Here is a 20,521-nt window from a genome sequence, read left to right as displayed (position 1 = left end):
AGCTGGGGAATGTATACCCCGACTCCTGTCAGCCTTTTCTTGAGGATTCCCATGGAAGGGATAAATTCTTCAACAGTTCTAGATTGACAACAGGGTGATAAAGCACCCTGTCTGTTTTGGAGGTCAGAAAAGTCCTCAGGCAAAGACATTCAGATGTTGGCAATTGGAAGTGAGCCAGAAGAGCTGATGTAGAGAGGGCATGGTATGTGGCTGAAGCAGACAGCGTTTGCTACTGACATCTATGAAGGTGGGGTGATATGAAATTCCAAACTGTTTTTCTTAGACATGCAGCCAAACAGCAACAATTGCACCAACACAACTTTATTTTCTTTTTGATTTTAAGAACGAAGGATTAAGAAAACCCAGCTCCTAATTTACAGATTAGTGATTATGAGGAAACAAGTTATTGTTCAGGAACTATGCTGATATGAACAAAAACTTTATGTAGTGAAACTTCAATTAGCCGAAATCTTTGGAGCCCAAAATGTGCTGCTTAACCTACTTTCAAACCAGGGAAGTCTGTAGATCTGCACAGTCCTATGTAGTAGGCACTAACCATATGGGACTATTTAAATTTATTTAACAATTAACTTAAAAGCTAAACCTTGAGTTCCTCATTCACACTAGCCACATTTCAGGTACTCAAGAGCCACAGGTGGCTAGAGGCTGTCAGCTGGACAGCCCCACACATGGAACATTCCCATTATTGTGCAAAGCTCTATAAGGAAGGCTGGCCTTGGCACGCAGGTAAAACTGTCATTTTCTGCAGAGTGTGGGTTTTTCTCTAACTAAATCACTTACGGGAACGACAATTTTTTCTAATTTTGTCTTTCTCCAAAAACGTAAAACCAGGTAATCGAGGGAAGTTAATGTTTTTGTAGGTTTCTTTTAATCAAGACGTAGTTGAACCAAGACCAAAAAAGTAGCCTAAAAATTAGAGAGAGAGAGAAATTTTCATCAGATTGGGTCAAACTCTTAGAATTTGCCACATCTCTGAAGGACCGTGCACACTCCCCAAATCCTGTATATTCATTTTACAAACAAGACAGCTGAGACCTAAAGACAGGGAGCTCTTTGTGTGCCAGGAGTCACTCCCTTGTCTTACCCTGCCTCAGTCACTAGGGAGATAGCTTGTGAAAACCGACTTAGGAGATCACTAGAGAGCCCCATGGATGCTTCACACCCTGATTATAAAATGTTATGGATCACAAGGCTGATTTCCACCATCCAAAACTTTCCTTCTGTGGCCTGACCACCCTGTCATTGAATGTGCACATCTTAAAATGAATAAAAGGAAAAAACAAGAGCCTGGGACTTGATACCTATCTTTCTTGAATACATCATACATAGCCTTTGGGACTCTAATGGAAATCAATTATGGCACAGAGCGCACATTCATTTTGTTTGCCTAAGATGAAAATCTGCAGTCAAACAGGAACTGTTTGAGGATCTGGCTACAACTGTGGTTGCCATGACAACACCTGGCCTGGCATCACTCAGATAGCAGGGTGACTTCTTATATTGCTGTAGCCCCTCCCGGTAGCCTCCTGTTATACACTGGTTTGATTTTGTGTTGTTTATTCCTTATGTTTAAGGCATTGCTATGCTTAGTAGCACATTTCTTAAATGTGAAGATTGAATTTGGCAAAAGGGAGAAGCCAGAAAAACGTTTTATTCTTTGATGATGACTAAATTGAGAATAGAGTTGGGAATTAGTTGACTGGTACGCTATGCCTTGAAATACAAAGGTAAGAGTAACTGTAATAGATGGTTTTGTGTCTGATCAGCTCCCCTTTGTTGGGTCACTACCCATCTCCCAGCTTCTATGAATTTTGACTGATTGGGCATTTCAGCTGCTCTTCTCCAGAGAATTGCCTTGGGACCATGAGAGTTCCCTTGCCTGGAAATGCCTGAAAGGTTTTGTGAAACCTCTGTAGCTCTCAGCTGACTGATCAAGGGTTACAAAAGCCCAGCCTCTTTTCACCAAGATAGGACTCTTGGGTGCCGTTTATACTGAAGTGCTCCGTGTAGCATCAGACTGAGGCTGGATTTCAACTAGAAACACACTCTACTTTCTTCCATTGATCCACTCCGCTTCTTTTACTCCCTCAGGGGTTTCACCTGAGAGTCTGTCCTCAATCAATCACATGCACATGTCTATTCAGCATTTCAAATGTCCAGTTAATTGCTTTGTAATAGGAACTTAAGATGTTTATATTCATCACATGTAAAGCTGCTTCAGGGTCTTTCCATGAGATTTCATTATGTCAATTCTATATTATCAGTTCTAATTTTTAGTATATGTAGTGACTTAATTGTTGTTTTTTTTTTTAAGGTATAGAACTTATCCCTCAAATAAGGATAGAAGATTTAAAGCAGATGAAGGTAAAATTGCTTGACTGCTTTGCAAGCACTCTTGTATTATACATATTGGTGTCACCAATATATCTTTGTTTCTCACCAAGTGTAATCATTGTGGTTACAAAAAAAAGAAAGAAAAAAAAAAAACTCTATTTTTGATTCTCTTTTTCTCCAAAGGCTTACTTGAAGCATTTAAAGAAACAGCAGAAGGAGCTAAATTCTTTAAAGAAGAAACATGCAAAGGTACAGTGTTTAAAAGCTACTATTTTGTGTTATATATGGATGAATCATTTATAGCCAAAAACACAACTTTGATGCTGATACCAGACCACTTAACAGCAATAATTCATTCTAACTAGTTAACAATGAAATTAAGAAATAGAGTCTGTTTGGGAGTGCTTGTCACTGGTTTGTGGTCTTCATTTCTAACAGTTCTTTCAAATGCACAAAGCTTCATCCATTTAAAAATTGTTTCACTGATAACATGACTATATAAAATATTGGATCATAGTCTATTAAAGACCAACTCACAATTGTAGCCACTAATTACCTAAATTGCCAAGTCACTGTCACATAGGTTGCCGTACACAGTGGTTTACGGAGGGAGATGCTAGCACCTCCCACTCATGGCACCTAGAGAGAGAATGCTTGTCACTTTTTCTACCTTACATAAACCTTGCCCAATAGCCTACTTCTGAAATAGATTTATTTTTGCTTTTTACCCATAAGAGGTGGTCTTTTTGGCAGTGATTGTGAAAAATTATAAGCGCTAGTTGCATTGTAAGAGAACAGCAGGAGGTGGCCCCAGGAATTCTCCTGTGGGTTGTAAAACTTCACAGCACTCAAACATCATCATTTCCAGACTCCCTCACAGATAAAGAAGAAAAGGGTAGCGGCCGGGCTGGTGGCTCCCCCCATAATCCTAGCACTTTGGGAGGCTGAGGTGGGTGGATCATGAGGTTGGGAGTTTGAGATGAGCCTGGCCAGCATGATGAAACCCCATCTCTACGAAAAATACAACAATTAACTGGGCGTGTTGGCACGTGCCTGTAATCCCAGCTATTCGGAAGCCTGAGGCAGGAGAATTGCTTGAACCTGGGAGGCAGAGATTGCAATGAGCCGAGATCATGCCATTGCACTCCAGCCTGGACAACAGAGCTAGACTCTTTCTCAAAAAAAAAAAAAAAAAAAAAGGAAAGGAAAAGCAACCCTTTCTTTCCTAAAGACGTATAATAACCAGGTACTGCTGGTAGGATAATGTCTGTCCTCTTCCAGTAAGGGCAATGAGAGCAAAAGAAACTTAATCTATAATTTATTAATTGGGAAGAACTGAATTCTTTTAAACTAATCTTGCATTCCTGCTTCTTTATTCTCTGACCCAAGCCTCAAACCAAAGCATGTCCTTCAGAACTTGGCTTGGGTGATGTACCTTTTAATCATTCCACATGTTGAGATGCCCGAGCATTGTCTGGAACCCTGTCATTTCTTTAAAAGTTTGTACTCCTTTGAGAAGTTGGGCCTAATCTTATCCTAGTAGTGTTCCTTGCATTATTGAACTGATGGCTCAATGGATTTGCTGATACAGTCACTTCACTTCAAAGACTGTTCGTTTCTAAGTTTCATGAATAATTCCATTCAGTGAAATTCCTTACATTGCTCAGTGGGATTATTGGAGACAGAACAATTTAAAGTAGGGACTTCAGTGTTGTTGGTTATTGACAACAGGCTGAACTGTGGAAAACCAACAGAAAAAGAGTAAGAATGGGAAATAAGAGAGAAAGCACCTTAACTAACTTTAATTATTAGAAATAGAGTCGGTACCCCTATGCTGGAGCGCTATCTAACAAATTTTTCTTGCATTTAAGTTGGATCACTTTCATTGAGCAGACACCTCAGTGGCCTTTGGGCTAGTTGGAAACATAAAGATTTTGGCTTCATTTAATATTTTCTTGAGGCATGACCAGAAAATAATATGCTGTGGTGGATGGTAATAATAGCAACAAAAATAGCCGCTAGAATTCCTGCATGCTCAGTAATTCTCAGATGCTGTACTCAGCACTTTACATGCATTGACTCATTTAACACTCTCTACCCTGTAAGGTAAATTCTATGTGAGTCTCTATTTACCTGTGAGGGAATTAAGAATTATTGAAGTTATCTGATGTCCCAGAGTTAGGGAGCAGCAGAGCTGGTATTTGAACCAAAATCAAGAGTCCAGAATCCATACTCTTGCAGCATTCTCCTGTGTAGGATATGGGATGCTTTACTAAGTGGACTAGTTCGTCCCTGGGTCAAATACAGTGACAGCACATGGGACATTAGGGAAAATCACTATCAACTTTGGACAGTGTTGATATGCTGCTGGTTATCAGAATTGTTACTAAGGAAGGTTGGTCCTCAATGTTTAGAACTCAACGTACATCAAAGTTGTTCATTAGCTTCCTCGAGCCACTATGCCTGGCCCAAGCTAACCTCTCAGATGAAGAATATAGTGAATATATAATGAATATATATTTGCCGAATATATAACGAGGCCATCTTTATTAACATGTTGTATTTAGGCCGGGCACGGTGACTCACGCTTGTAATCTCAGCACTTTGGGAGGCCAAGGCAGGTGGATCACCTGAGGTCAGGAGTTCGAGACCAGCTTGGCCAACGTGGCAAAATCTTGTCTCTACTAAAAATACAAAAATTAGCCGGGTGGGTTGGCACATGCCTGTAGTCCCAGCTACTTGAGAGGCTGAAGCAGGAGAGTTGCTGGAACCCAGGAGGTGGAGGTTGCAGTGAGCTGAGATCATGCCACAGCACTTCAGCCTGGGTGACAAGAGCAAGACTCTGTCTTGAAAACAACACCACCATCACCAACATGTTGTCTTTAAAACTGAAAAATGAAAAACCGGTTAAGGAGAGGCGAGCAATGTGGTGAATCTATTACCATTGGACATACTTCATGCCTGATCTCCATGTGACTAATTTTTCTGTCAGTCAACACTTAAGTGGCAACACTAGCTTATACATATTGATACTTGCTTAAGCACATATTCTTAAGTATTCTCATAACAATTATATAAAGGAGTACTATAATTATATGAGCTTTGTATCTGTTAGATTTTGCAGGGTAACAAACCAGCCTAAGATGTAGTGTCTTAAAATAATGACCATTGATTTGGCTCACAATTTTGTGCATCAGCAGTTGGAGCTGGGTTCCAGCTGCTGAGTGATTCTTCTGGTCTCAGCTGGATTCACTCATGAATCTGCCATCACTACCAGTTTGGTCGGCAGATGGGGGACTGACCGTTTTAGAAAGGCCTCTGCTAAACCACTTCCTCTCTGCTTTATGTGGCCTCCTGTCTTCTTCCAGCAGGCTAGTCCAGACGTGTTCACATGGCTGGGGTCCCAAAAGACCAAGCAGGTCATGCATGGTTTCTTGTGGTCCCAGCTCAGAACGGACACACCATCACTTCCACCTCATTTTTTTGGCCAAAACAAGTTCTAAGTCTGGCCTTATAAGGACTCTACCTTTTGACAGGTGACAAAGTTACATCAGAAGTGGGAGTGGATACAGAAAGGGAAATTATTTTGGCCATTTTTATATTCTACCAGTCATTCAACAGATTAACTTATTCATACTTTAAAAAAAAATACAACTTCATTAAATCACCTAGTTTTTAAATGATAGAGCCAGGATTTGAACCAAATTCAGCCTGACTTGAGAACTCAAACTTGTAACCAGCTGCCTCTAATGTTTCCCCACTAAAGTTTTCTTCTCTTCATACATCTTTTTCCTTATGGTCTTAGTAACAGGTTTTTTAAGAGCAATCATGAATCTATCAGGGCACAAATATCTTGGGTTCCTTCAGGACTCTTTTTTCAACATAAGATCATTGGGCCAAGAGATGGAGGCTTTACAAAAATATGTGTTTGTGCCTACATGACACTTAGCTATCATCCCCAAGAAAAGAGCATAGGAAATACATTTTAAATAAAGTCCTCTCCTATGCATGCTAAATTTTGAGCACTGTTTTTTAAATATACTTATCAAGCCTCCTTAAAGAAAAAGAGATTTTACCCTGTTGTCACATAATAGTGAGAATTAATTCCCCCATCCTTTCTGTTTTATAATAGTTTTCACTCACCCAACGTGGGTCTAAGGCTTACCACCCTAAAGCCTTATGTTATAAAATGACCTGCTGAAGAAGAAATATGGCCTGGACTTCACTCTCCCTACTACTGTGCCCCTGGCCCAAACAGCACTTGGTAGCTAAGAGCAGGGACTAGTATTTAGTCTATATCCAGCAACTGCAGGGAGATCTCAGCTCTTACATATCAGCCTAGATCAAGCTTGTCCAACCTGCAGCCCCAGGCTACATGCAGCTTAGGACAGCTTTGAATACAGCCCAACACAAATTTGTAAACTTTCTTAAAACATTATGAGATTTATGCACAGAATTTTTTTTTTAAGCTCATTGACTATCATTCGTGTTAGTGTTTCATGTGTGGCCCCAGACAATTCTTCTTCCAGTGGGGCCCAAGGAAGCCAAAAGATTGGACACTCCTGGCCTAGATAAATAATTCTACTTTTTAGACTCAAAGGGAAGCAGAGGATCTATGAACTAAATCTCAGCAGTTTAAGAAATAAATGTATGGTCCCAAGGACAGCTTATTTCCAAACTTACAGGTTAGCTACCAGATAGAAAAGGAACAGTGGTATGAATATGAGGTTCTGCCATCTGCAAATAGGTGTGTGATTTGCTATTAGGAAATTGAGAAAAAAAGTTGGGGATAATGACCATTTACACCCCAAATGGATACAAAAATGCCCATTAAGATGGCTATTTTTGGAAAATGGCAATGGTCAACTCCTTCGACCCTCTGAATGTACTGGCAATCAGACATCTACTTGTCTCTCACTTTCTAGAGTCACTTCTTCAATTTGAAATAGAAACTCGGGTAATGGTTTTCCAAGTGTCTATTATATGAGACACAGAAAAAGGAGAACTAATTAACTATTTCTCCCCCAGCACATGACTCATTGGGATCCAGAGCAGCAACTGCTTTCATTAAAAGACAGGCATGCTTTTCAATTGTCCAATGAGGTCAATTTCTTAGAGGAAAAAATGTAAAACCCAAAGTTGGATACGTATCTCCAGTAACATGTTAGAAGAGGAATTACAGTTCAAATGCCCATGGGGGCCAAACAGGAAGTAGCTGAGGGAAGTTGGACAGGTGTTGACTCCACAAAAACTGGGAGCGCTCATCTCTCTCCACAGGCCAAGTCAGACTGAGCTACCCCCATTGGTGCCTGGAGAGTAGATGGGCCATCTGTGTTTTCTTAAAGGAGAGTCAAAATATCAGAAATCTTATCTGAATTTCCTGATCTTTTACTATCGGCCTTTAATTCAACCTCTTTTTGAAACCATGTAGAAAAAAAAAAAAAAAAAAAAAGAAAGAAAAAGTAACTAAACTAAAAACTGTATCTGCAGGCTGGATACAGTCCTTAGGCCACCAGTTTGCAGCATCAACATTAAATGAGTCAAATAAAATGCCTGAGAAGCCTATAAACTGGCATTTTTAGTAAAGCTACTGATGGAAAATTTTCTCTTTGCTATGCAAGCAATGTAGCCGACAGCACCAAGACTGCTGTTTAACTCATCAATTTTAACTCATGGTCAGACCTTAGAACCAGACCTGTAACTTGGTTATGCAGTGGAAAGCGGCAAAGACGTGGCAGTTGCTGGTAATCTCAAAGTTACATGCTGAGCAATCATGATTTACTCAAAATTTTCAGCACTCTGTGAGGTGCGATCATTCACGCCCATAGTCACATCAGTCACAAGAATGAATTGCAGCAGCAGTTTTTCCCAAAAGAGCTGAATTTACCCTTAACTTGGTTAAGAAACATATACAAATTCTGCTAAAAGCTCTACATTTTTCCCCCAAAATGTCCCAATTAAGATTGACTTTAAGTCAACACATTTAATTATGGTACTTGTGGTGTGAATGAATAACAAATGTATGTCTCCTCCATAGTGTTTCATGATTTAACTAAGGACCAAAAGAATAAAATCAATGATGGACTTTTTTTAAAAGCTAAGATGGACTTAGAGATCATTTTGTGCCTCCTTCATTTTATAGAACAAGAAGCTGAGGCTTCAGCAGAGTTACATGGAAATCAGTAATTAGGATCCCCATTTGTTTCCAAAAGGAGAAATGGTGTCTGGAAACCAAGTTATCCCAAAACACTTCAGCGATCACTGCTTACCGCACAGGGATGGAGTTCTGAGAACAAAGATAAACAGAGACAATTTTTCAGGACCAGCTTTTCTGTTACTGACATTAATTGCAATTATTTTATTTCAATATGCTTTCAGTTTTTCAAATTATTTCTGGATACGTTAGGTAACCTTGCATCTCATAAGCAACTCATGAATTAGCTTAGGCAAAGGTACCTAACTCAGTTTTCTTGTTTTGTTTTTTTTTTTTTTTTTTTGAGATGGAGTCTTACTCTATCACCCAGGCTGAAGTTCGGTGGCGCAGTCTCGGCTCACTGCAACCTCTGCCTCCTGGGTTCAAGTGATTCTCCTGCCTAAGCCTCCAGAGTAGCTGGGATTACAGGCATGTACCACCACACCCAGCTAAGTTTTGTATTTTTAGTAGAGACAGGTTTTTGCCGTGTTGGCCAGGCTAATCTTCAACCCCTGACCTCAGGTGATCTGCCCGCCTCAGTCTCCCAAAGTGCTATTGGCATGGGCTACCCCATGCCCAGCCCTAACTCAATTTTCTAATAAAGACATTGAGGCCTAAAAAGATTTATATACATTACCCAAGGCCAGTTGGTTAATTATTGGCTGAGCTGGGACCGGAATCCAAGTCCTTTTGCTATTTTCCCATGCTGACTTTTTGTTCATGCAGTAATTACTTATTGAGCATCTACTTCGTACCAGGCTTTGGGCCATGTACTGGTAAACACAAAAGACTGGCCTGCCCTTGTAGAGCATATCATATAGAGTTGAGTCAATCATAAACAACTTTATGGTACAAACAGCCCCATTTCTCATATCTAATTGAGTTAATAAGGTTCACCAAAATATTTTCTTAGGAAATAATCTGTGTCAGTTTACTTTCAAGCCTCAAAGGCTCTACTTATCCTGTTCTACACTAAAATATTTAAAGAAATAGTCTTCAGCCTCTTTTCAATGATATTTGCAAGATAATATAGGACTGTGGCGCTTCTGATACATTTTGAGACTGGCATAAAGCCCCTTATTTATTATTTTTTGCCCAGGTAAAATTAACATGTGTTAGCCAACCATAATACTTCTAAATCTTAGACAGAAAATAGGAGGAAGGCATTTTAGTAGGTACCAAGGTATTACAAGGGTAGTTAAATACATTCGGGGATACATCAATGTGTTCCTCTATTCCTGGGGCAGTAGATTAAGCTTGGAGGAAAGATCTATTGATTTAATTAGTCTGATTGATATCTCTATCTCAAGTCACTCCTGTATGTTGTTACGGGTATTGAATAGTATAGATAGGTTTGTTTGTCACTATGTTTTGAATAAACTGTAACACGCATTTGAAACGTGATTTACATTAGATTTACTTTTAATCCTAACAACTCTATGAAGTAAGTGTTACTCTCCCAATTATAAAGATGAGCAGACTCTGGAAGGGTAAGCGGCTCATCCCAGGTCAGAAGAACTCATGTCCTTAACCCAGTGCCACATTGCAGAAGCTCTGGCTGAAATAGGTTTATATCACAAAGGCGCACACACATTGGTAATATGGCAGGATTTATGGGGCATTCCAATTACAAATTAAGCAAGACATTGTTACCCTAAACCCAGATCCACAGCAAGCTCACATAGCCTTTGTCCCCACCATTAGTTCCCATGTTGGGAATCTTCTACCCAGCATCACCCTCCTCCACTCCTTCTCCCAAAGAAAAGAATACTGAGGCCTTGTGTATGAATACATTTCTAAAGAATTTATATATAAATGAATTGTAGATCAAGTCCTGTGTTAATTCACTTAACAGCTGAGAAATTAAGGAAATCTCGGTAAAGACTTAAAATTTCCTTCCCCATTTATATTTTATGAAATCTTTAAAAGAAGTTCATGAATTAGATTTGCTTAAAGTCAAGCCTACTTTGGAAAGAATAAATTTGCTTTTAAATTAAGGTACTCATTTTTTTCAATAAGTAAAAGGAAATATGACTGTGAAAGTGCTTATGTAACCTGAACAACACATTCACCCATTCTAGTCATGAATAGCATCCCATTTCTCTGGTTCTCAAGAGTAAGATTAGGCTATAACATCAAGTATCATTTAGAGTTGGAACTTTCTGATTGTACTGATTTCATCTGTGCTTCGGAGGCTGAACAGCTAAAGAAATCTGATTTCATATAGGTCATTGGCTGTAGTCAAATGCCTTTCTCATTGTATGGGAAGAAATAATGTTTATATTGAAATACCTACTTTCCAAAGCATTGCAGCCCCAATTTCAGTGGTTATGTGAAGCAGATGGGAAAATATTTTTAAATATCTGTAAAACAGAAGGTCACAGCTCCTGAACACTTTATTCTCATAAACTGCATCTAGGTAAGTAAGCCACTGAAAATATTAAGTGGCTTACTTATTACATTAATTAATTATTACGGTGAATTAATTACTTATTACACTGTATAAGTAATAAGTAATTACTAATTACAGTGTAATAAGTAATTAATTACTTATGCTGAATTAATTCAAATTCAGCTGATAGTGACAAACACAGTGGTGACTCTCATTATAAAATGATGGTATTCAAGAGCTCCAAAATGCGCAGGTGTTTACAAACCATGTCACATGATGAATAGTTATATTTAGCATATACAAGAGAAGAAGCATGGTGGCTGAACTTGCATGTTTGAGGACCAATGTGTGGAAAGGGCAATAGGCTAATTACATGTCTCAGAAGAACAAGGATTAATGGGTGGAAATTCTACAGAGATGTGTATGTGTGGAAGAAAATACTTTGGGATGATTGGCACTACTCACTGGTGAGCAGGGGTGCCTTTGAATTGGGCATGTTCACTAGACTGAGGCTAGAGACTTCCATGATGGAAATGCACTTGGACAAAACACTAGTGTTTAATGGGAGAGCTGGACTCTACACCATTCTCAGATTCGGTTACTCCTTAACTTTCTAAACGAAGACTCTAGGGAAACTGGTGAAAGTTAGGCCAGCCCTATATGGTGTGAGCCATGCTGAGAGTCCAGTTCATAACTACAAATCCTTCTTTTCAGGAGCACAGTACCATGCAGAAGTTACACTGCACACAAGTTGACAAAATTGTGGCACAGTATGACAAAGAGAAGTCCACTCACGAGAAAATCCTAGAGAAGGCAATGAAGAAAAAGGGGTAATACTGTTTATTTCCTGCTGAAGACTTTTCAATGTTTGTGTTTTATCTTTTCCCACAGTTTTGCTGCCTGTTTAGGTGAAGGAAGAACTTAGTGTTGACTTGATTTTCATCTTAAAAATTATTCCTGGAAAGTAAGAAACTCATTCATTTTAAATGCTCTAACATCATAACAGGTCAAGGAGTAGACGTACCTTTTCATTTCAGGAAGGTTCTCAGCAGAGATTCTGAAATCTTTTAATTCATCATAATTAGTTCTAATATGGATTAACCTCAAATAATTGAAAAAAATTCTTCTTTTCTCTGAGAATTGATTGTCCTTTTTGATTTTGAGCTAATTTTAAATTGACAGAAAAATTGCAAAAATAGTACAGAGTTCCCTTATGCCCTTAACTCACTTTCCCTAAATGTTAACATCTCCATAGTACAGTTGTCAAACCAGGAAACTGTCAGCAGTGCAATACCATTAATTAAGCTACAGTGATTTTTCACATTTTACCAGTTTTTCTGCAAGTACTCATTTTCCATTCTGCGATAGCCTCCAAAATCACACATGACATTTAGTTGTCATCTAAGTAGATGTCTATGATAATTCCTCAATCTCTCCCTGTCTTTTGTGACTTTGACTTTTGAAGAGTCTGTGATAATTCCTCAGTCTCTCCCTGTCTTTTGTGACTTTCACTTTTGAAGAGTTCTGATCAGTTGTTTTTGTAGAATGTCTCTCCTTTGGGATTTGTCTGATATTTTCTCATGATGAGAGTGAGGTTATGCATTTGTGGCAAGCACATCACAGAAGTGATGGTGCTTCCTTCTCAGTGTATGATATTGGCGGGGGTGAGTGGGGGGTGATGTTGATATGTCCCAGCATTGGTGGTGTTAACCTGGATCACTTGGTTAAGGTGGTATCTGACAGGTTTCTGCACTGTCAGGTTACGCTTTTCCCTTTATAAATACTTTGGGGGAAAATTCTGTGAGATCATGCATACATTCTATTTATCTGGGAAATGATTTTCCCACCTTTGACCTCCTCCAGTAGATTCCCTCTGGTTTGTATCTCTTTCCTTCAATCCCTGCTGATGTCTTTGGCATGAGAGAAAAGGAGACTGAGATTTCTTTTTACTATTTGGGTTTTTTTTTTTTTTCCTGTTTGTTTATTTTTTACAGTCACTCAAGATATACCTAGAAAACTAAGCTTTAAAAATAGAACAGATCATGTTTGTTATAATTTTCTTGGACACTGGTTCTTATTGCTGAAATTTCAGATCCCAAGACCTAAGTTCATGACATGAAACCAATGTAATTTGCTTGAGGAGTAAATGGTGGGTAACTGCATATGCCTGCCCTGGTCTCAGGCCTCACTGTTTGAGAGGTACCTTCATTTTTATTATGGTTGTATTTTTCAGAAAAATACAAAGCAGGCACTGATTATTGAGCATCTGTTATTATGTGTCATCTGCCTTTTGTTTTTCCTGTAGGTTTCACTATGTATCACTGAGGCAGAAACATGCCTGTTACTTAGAAAACATTTTGATCTGTATGTTAAGGGAGTAAGTCGCTCACCTCAGAGCTCATGTGGCAATATTGGTGGTGATTACAGTAAGTTTTGATGAGCTGTGATTCTTCTAGATTCTAACCACATCAGCAGCTTTGGCCTATTTATTTTTTATAAATTAATTTCTCATATTTAATGGCATTTCAGGCTATAATATTGAAACTGATGATAGACGTAGACTCTTAATACCAAGGAACAAATTGTCAACAACTTTATAGTACTCTCCAAGAATAAGGTTATTGGTATTCACAAGATACCTTTTCAAAAAATGTTTCATGCATTTTTGTGGATGGCTGTATTTGGAAACACAGTTTTGTCTTAACCAAACCAAAAAACTTTATTAAAGAGGTTTCAGACCTGAGCACAATAAGAGTACATTTCTTTGCTAAAAATAATATTACAGTTTTCTGATTCAATCAGTCATGAGTGCTATATTTAGAAATGTAAAAAAATGAATAAAAGATACCTTTACCTCACGATTGTTTTTACTCTCAAAATGTGGGATCAAAATGTAATTTACTATAAACTTAGTAGTTAGTAGAAGTATTCCTAATGTGACACTTAACCCCCCAAAATAGGCTATTGAGTGCTCTTGGAGGTCTCTCAACAAATAAAGCCCTATTTTATCCTAAATGTAGATGAGACTGGAAAAGTCTAATCTGCAGATTTCTTCCTGAGCCTGTGCTGTCAAACGCAGCACGCCCACTGGGCTCTTTACGCAGAGCGTTTTCCAAGTACTCTAAACAGCAGAATCTTAGCAGTACATTAAAAGTTACTTCAAAATCAGACATCAGATACTTTCTTCTGGAAAGCCGTATCTGAAGAAAGTTTCTCATTATTAAGATTGACCATGGTATCAGGGTGGCCTGGACTTGGTCCTGTGGTGTCACCCAGGCTGAAGTGCAGTAGCCAATCTTGGCTCAATGCAATCTCCACCTCCTAGGTCCAAGCAATTGTCCTGCCTCAGCTTCCTGAGTAACCAGGATTACAGGCGTGCACCACCACGCCTGGCTAATTTTTTGTATTTTTATAGAAATGGGGTTTCAGCATGTTGGCCAGGCTGGTCTCCAACTCCTGACCTCAAGTGATCTGCCTGCCTTATCCTCCCAGAGTTCTGGGATTACAAGCCTGAGCCACTGCGCCTGGCCCATTTGGACTTTTAACTACAACTGCTAAAAAGTTAGTGAAAAGGGAAACTGGTAACAGCCCTTGGAGCTTTCTCATGCAGTATCTATTTTTAAGACAAATGAAAGGTTTCCCCTTACTCTTACCTACTCAGCTGAAAGGATCAATTGACCTGGGAAAGGGAAGCTTTATTCAAGTGCTTTCCAGCTTTGGCTAATGATTATCTCTCATATGCTTTCCTCTCAGGGATCTTTAAGGTGATGGCAAAAAGATGAATGGGTAAACAAGGAAGGCCAAGCTAAAGTTGGGAAAATACAAAATTACAAAAATTGTTTTGCATAGCCCAAATATAAAGAAGGTTGATGCACTAGAAGGGGGAAAATAAAATCTTGACTTTTAATAAATATTACAAGTGCATGCCCTTATGCCCACAGATGAGACTGTTGAATAAAACCTCTCATTGCATTTACTGTTAAAGACCGGTCTAGAATTAAGATAGGGGAATGTTTCCGCTGTGCCGCAAGCTCACTGAATAACAGACGAAAGAAACTTGCTCAGTGCCAGCCATTGAGAAGTGCTACATTTGATGCGAGACCTCACATTTTTAGAGTAATGCTTCTCTCGAAGGAACTAAGAATTAATATTATAATGAAGCATTCTGACTTGAGCTATAATAACCAGAGCATACATGCTGAAGACGAAGCTCAGGACCTGTTCTTGTTTCAGCAGCGACGTGGCTATTCCAAAAGGAAAACATAATCGCTGAAATAAGCAGTAATGGTTGCTGGGCAATCGCCTAGCATATATTTCCTACTCACAATAGAATAAGAAGCAGAAATTGCCCTATGGTGCCAAGGATTGCTATTTTCTTCTTCATTGGCATGTTTAAAAGACAAAAATTGGCTTTATAACCAAACGGAAGAATTTAAAATTCACTTCAAGGCTGAAGACCTATTTTCCAGTTTTCATCCCAAATAATATTTTATTGAATAAGTGAAAAATAGCTTGAAGAAAAACAGGAACCAAAATGGAAACTGACAACAGCCCCTTAACAATGAAATAATTGTGAGGTTTGAAGTGCCTCTTTGTGTAATGGTTGAATTGAGTAATCATGAAACAGATAATATTTTGTAAGGTGTGAATCTATTGCTAGAAAGACAAGTGTTGCCCAATGAGCCATGGCATCTCATATTTGATGAATATATTATCTTCATCAGAAAGCTTTGTAGCAAATACCCATGGGAATGGGAAAATATCTAATTTCTGGCATGCATTTGCAACTTTCCATTTTCAGGGGAAGTAATTGTCTCGAAATGAAAAAAGAAACAGAAATTAAAATTCAGACACTGACATCAGATCACAAATCTAAGGTAAGAAAATGCCCATTTTTACAGCAGTGACTTACAGAAGATACTTTGTAATTTTTTAGAAGGAGTACCTGGTATAAATCAGAAATAACAGTAGCCCAGAGGTGGGCTAGTAGCCTGCATCTGTTCTGGGATGTCAGGGGAGCCAAGGGTTCATGTTTGTCTCAGACTCACTGGCTTTGAGAAGAGCCACTTCATGGAATATCTTCTTTTGTCTTGTCTGTTGAACTGTGCTAACAGTATTTATGTTGCCTGCCTCAGAGGCATCAAGTAAAACAATAAATGAAGATACTAAAAGGAAACATTACATAAAATACAGAATATACTTCCCCATTGAAGTAACATTAAACATAGGACAGAGAACTATCCAGATTGGGCGTTGATACTTACTCTCTCCTAACTTTACTGTGGAAATTTGGGATGAGAAAAAATTAAGAGCTGTTATTCTAAAAAAGAAGACGGGCAATAGGAGCTCGAGAGACTTTAATCAAATTTGTGGGCATTTGGAGAACTAAGTGTTAAGTCCCAGTTAAGAACACAAACAATTCTTCCAGCAATAATAGTTTTTAATAGAAAAGGGGGAAAAAACTGTTAAAGAAAGCTCCAAACAATAGCTGTGGTCCAACTAGCCAGCCTTCATCTATCTATATGCAGCTGTGTCACCTGGCCCAATAGCCCTGCTATGTGCGTGGAGTAGCCAGGCTGTTCAAGATGTTCTCCTTGGTAGCTATATATTTTATAGAGCATGAACTCTATAGAGGTAGTAAGTCACGTGTCTTTAAGAGTTATTCCCCATTCTCTCTTCTTAACTGGAATGTTTGAGAATTAGTGGTTGTGCAAACTGACACGATTCTTAGATGCTTTGCATAAATAAGAGAAGCCTTGGCAACAGTATTAGTTTGCTTTTGCTGTATAATGAACTGTGCCAAAGCATAGTACATTAAAGCAATGACTACAGTTTATTCGGTCACAATTTAGTGGGTCAGAAATTTGAGCCATGCTCTACTGGATAGTTCTGCAGATTTTGGCTGGACTCACTTTGTATCTACAGTCAGCAGGGGGCGCATGTCCTCACTTGTGTATCTGGTACAGTAGTTGGCTACCTGTTGGTCGTTTTCCTACATGACCTCTCAACCTCTAGCAGGATAGCACAGGCTCAGTCACAAGGTAGCCTCAGGGCTGCAAGCATAGCAGAAGGGCAAGTACGCTCCAGCCTCTGCTTGCGTCACATTTTCTACTATCTCATTGGCTAAAGTGAGTCACAGGTCACCCAGATTCAAAGAGCTGTAGAAACAGACTCCAGCTCTTGACAAGAGTGCTGTGAAACCCCGCTGCAAAACCCTTCTGCAAAACAGCACTACAAAGAGCATGGATACTGGGCAGGGAGAACTTTCTATCCTAGTATCTACCAGGGTTGACACAGTAAGTCATGATCCAGAAATAAACGAACACACAGCTCTCTACTCAGACATGTGCTGTTATGGAAGTGAAGCTGGAAAAACATGAGGTGATAAAGAGAATCCTGATGGAATGGGTAAAGGAGTCCAAGGACCACACAAACCAGAGTGTTGGCCGGGCGCAGTTGCTTATGCCTGTAATCCCAGCACTTTGGGAGGCTAAGGTGGGAAGATCACCTGAGGTCGGGAGTTCGAGAGCCTGGCCAACATGGTGAAAGCCTGTTGCTACTCAAAACACAAAAATTAGCTGAGCGTGGTGGTGCACACCTCTAATCCCAGCTACTTGGGAAGCTGAGGCAGGAGAAGCTCTTGAACCTGGGAGGTGGAGGTTGCAGTGAGCCGAGATCAAGCCACTGCACTCCAGCCTGGGCAACAGAGGCAGACTTTGTCAAAACAAAATGAAACAAAACAAAACAAAAACAAAAAAACAGAGTGTGGCTAAATGAAGCAGTGAAATAAGGGGTGACAATTAACAGTTAACTCTTCAGAGCCAAAGCAGTGGATTTATTTTAGTAAACAGTAACTTCCTGCTTCCCATTGATTAGTACGTATTTTTTGGTGGTTATAGGTGTCTCATGTTTCACCAAGTAAATTGGTGGGAGGAATCTAAATACCTAAATGATGTTGTGCTTTCGGGTTCATACCTGACCTATGAGGATGACAATGGCACCACTCCCCTTTTCCCAAACAGGTCAAAGAGATTGTAGCACAGCACACAAAGGAATGGTCAGAAATGATCAATACTCACAGTGCTGAGGAGCAAGAAATCCGAGACCTGCACCTCAGCCAGCAGTGCGAGCTGCTCAAGAAGCTACTCATCAACGCCCACGAGCAGCAGACCCAGCAGCTGAAACTGTCCCATGACAGGTGGGGGAGTTGCCATCTCCACAGTAAACATCTAATCTTTAAAAACAAAAGCTGATGTTGTGGGTATAAGAGAGCCAAGGTAATAAGTGAAATCAGTTTGACATATAACATGTAGCTCTTTTGTATATCTCATCATATGGCTGACTATAAGAAATGGCCCCCAGGGGCCAGGTGTAGTGGCTCACACCTGTAATTTCAGTACTTTGGGAGGCCAAGGCAGGAGGATTACTAGAGCCCAGGAGTTCAAGACATAGCAATATCCTGTCTCTATTTAAAAAAATAAAGAAAAGATAAAAGAAATGGCCCTGCCTTCAGAGGGCTTACAGGTGTTGGCAAGATACTATGCTTATATGCAAAGTTAGGTCAGATACCAAAGTAGCATATGACACATATTTTAAAATGTCAGGGGCACTAAAGGCATTCAGCTCAGAGGAGCTCTACCTTTTCAGAATGGTCATGGAGACCTTGCAAAATGGTAGGGCTGGAACTGGCCCTTGGAAAATGATCTGGAGCCTCTTAGGAAGAAAAGACACACAGAGAGACAAAGACCAATCCATTGAGCTCCTAGAGTGACTGGGTTCTAGTCACTTAAAGGCTACATGTGGAGACAGCCTCCATTTCCCTTTGTTACAGTGTTAGGGCGTCTGTAAACTTTGGAAAGATAGGCCTGATTAAGAAACAGTGAAGTATCAGTTTATTTTGGCCCATGTCCACTTCAGTGAAGTGAATATTGCATCTGAAATAGTGCAAGCCATGAGCTGGACTTATCCCTGAGAGAAGGGTTGGTGTCTGTTACATCTTTTTATCATAGCTCAGTTGCAGCTTGGTTGGTTCTTACTTAGTGCCTACGGTGTGCCACAGTTAGGGTCTGTGGAGACACAACAGGAGTAGAAAATAGAAGCACTATACAGATAAATCAAACAAAAATGTTTTTAAGGCCAATTGCATAAATTATCTGGCTGTATGCCCAAATTCCCAGCTTGACTTCGGAGTGACAGATACTTTGCACAAGAACAAAGTGTTTGTGCTATGGTTTCCAATTCTCATTTGTAGCAACTAATGAGGCCTACCATGCTCCATTTTCTGTAGGATAATGTGCTGTACCTCCATGTATTTTAAAGCATTCTATTTAGTCCTATAGGATTAGAAATTGTCTTTTCTTTGTTCCTTAGAAATGCTCTTGATTTGCTCTGCAGAAAGATGTGTTCATCATCCTGCCTTTGATGATTGCTACAATGACAGATTTTAGGTGCCTCCCCTTGTTCAAAGATACTTCACGGAATACAGCACAGCACTTATCTAATATTTTATAAAAGAAAAATTGAATAAAGAAAAATAAAAATATTATCTCACAACTGTAGGCATTATCCGAAAGGAAAAGACAAAGTATACTAATTCTTATGTTGCTTAGGAAGTCATTGAAAGAGGCCATAACCTAGTTACCAATATACCTTAAACATTAAATCCATGGCAGAAGCACTTTTCAAAGTGACAGCAGTATTTAAGCTTTTTCAAGCCCCTGGTGGTTGTGTTTCTTCGTCATCACAACTATTCTTGGTTAAAAATTTTTGCTTTCTTGACACTTGTCAGCAACATTTGGGCATTGGTGTTTGTTGAATGAATGAATACAGAAAGGTCAATTTCCTAACATGTTATGGAAAAATCTGAGAGTGACCTTCTTGAGTCCAGAGTGTCTATACATGTTCCTGCTGAAGTGGCTCTAGGGTAGCTGAGTGAACAACTCTCCGCTTCAGCGTTGCCCATCCCACTGAATGCAGCGCTTGTTGTTACAGCGCCTAGGCAACCCGACTGCTTGGATGCTGGTTTCCAGGCAGTGCTTTAAGCAGGTCTCAACAGGTTATAGAAAAAATTCTTTGTAATCATATTCTATTTAGCATTTTAAGTTTTATTCCTTTAATGTACACATAAATAAACATATGTATATCATGCATGCACATGCATTCACACACACAGTGGTTGGTCACCTGCAAACCTACTTTTTTTGCTACTCTCTGCTTACTTGAAACCATTTAGTCCCTTTCATTCCCATGGATGATAGAAACAGGAAGGCCGTATGTGAGGGTTAGAATATTTTTCCTTTCTCTCTCTCTTCCAGCCCATCTGGTCCCAAATAATATGAGGCAAAGCTGAGATCTCTATATTTATGGACAAAAATACTGTCTCCTCATCACAGCCCATCAGTCACTTCACCACTAGGTGGCCACTGCCCCTCAGGGATCAGCATCCACATGGCTTGAAGCCCCTTCCCTCCTTTTTCCAAACTGCAGAACTCGATGAGCTCAATAATAGAAAAAACAAAGAGTGAGAGGAGTGGGCCTAGTCCTGTTGCTATGCACAGAAGTATTTGTGTTTTTTTCTTTTC

The 20,521-nt window shown here is 39.5% G+C and overlaps 1 protein-coding gene across 15 annotated transcripts in view; it reads left to right on the top strand.

The window, feature by feature from the left end:
* Positions 1-20,521, top strand: part of PLCB4 (phospholipase C beta 4) — a 395,299-nt gene that overhangs the window by 361,750 nt on the left and 13,028 nt on the right. For all 15 annotated transcript variants that reach the window (XM_017523965.2, XM_037736898.1, XM_017523963.2 and 12 more), the window contains 5 exons: positions 2,336-2,385; positions 2,539-2,604; positions 11,655-11,770; positions 15,742-15,817; positions 17,963-18,138. In XM_017523965.2, the coding sequence (XP_017379454.2) occupies positions 2,336-2,385; positions 2,539-2,604; positions 11,655-11,770; positions 15,742-15,817; positions 17,963-18,138 (484 nt within the window). The remainder of the gene's footprint in view (positions 1-2,335; positions 2,386-2,538; positions 2,605-11,654; positions 11,771-15,741; positions 15,818-17,962; positions 18,139-20,521) is intronic.

The sequence above is a fragment of the Cebus imitator genome, unplaced genomic scaffold, assembly GCF_001604975.1.
Source record: "Cebus imitator isolate Cc_AM_T3 unplaced genomic scaffold, Cebus_imitator-1.0 Scaffold31, whole genome shotgun sequence".
In the NCBI taxonomy this organism is placed as follows: domain Eukaryota; kingdom Metazoa; phylum Chordata; class Mammalia; order Primates; family Cebidae; genus Cebus; species Cebus imitator.
This window is presented reverse-complemented; position numbering and strand designations above follow the sequence as displayed.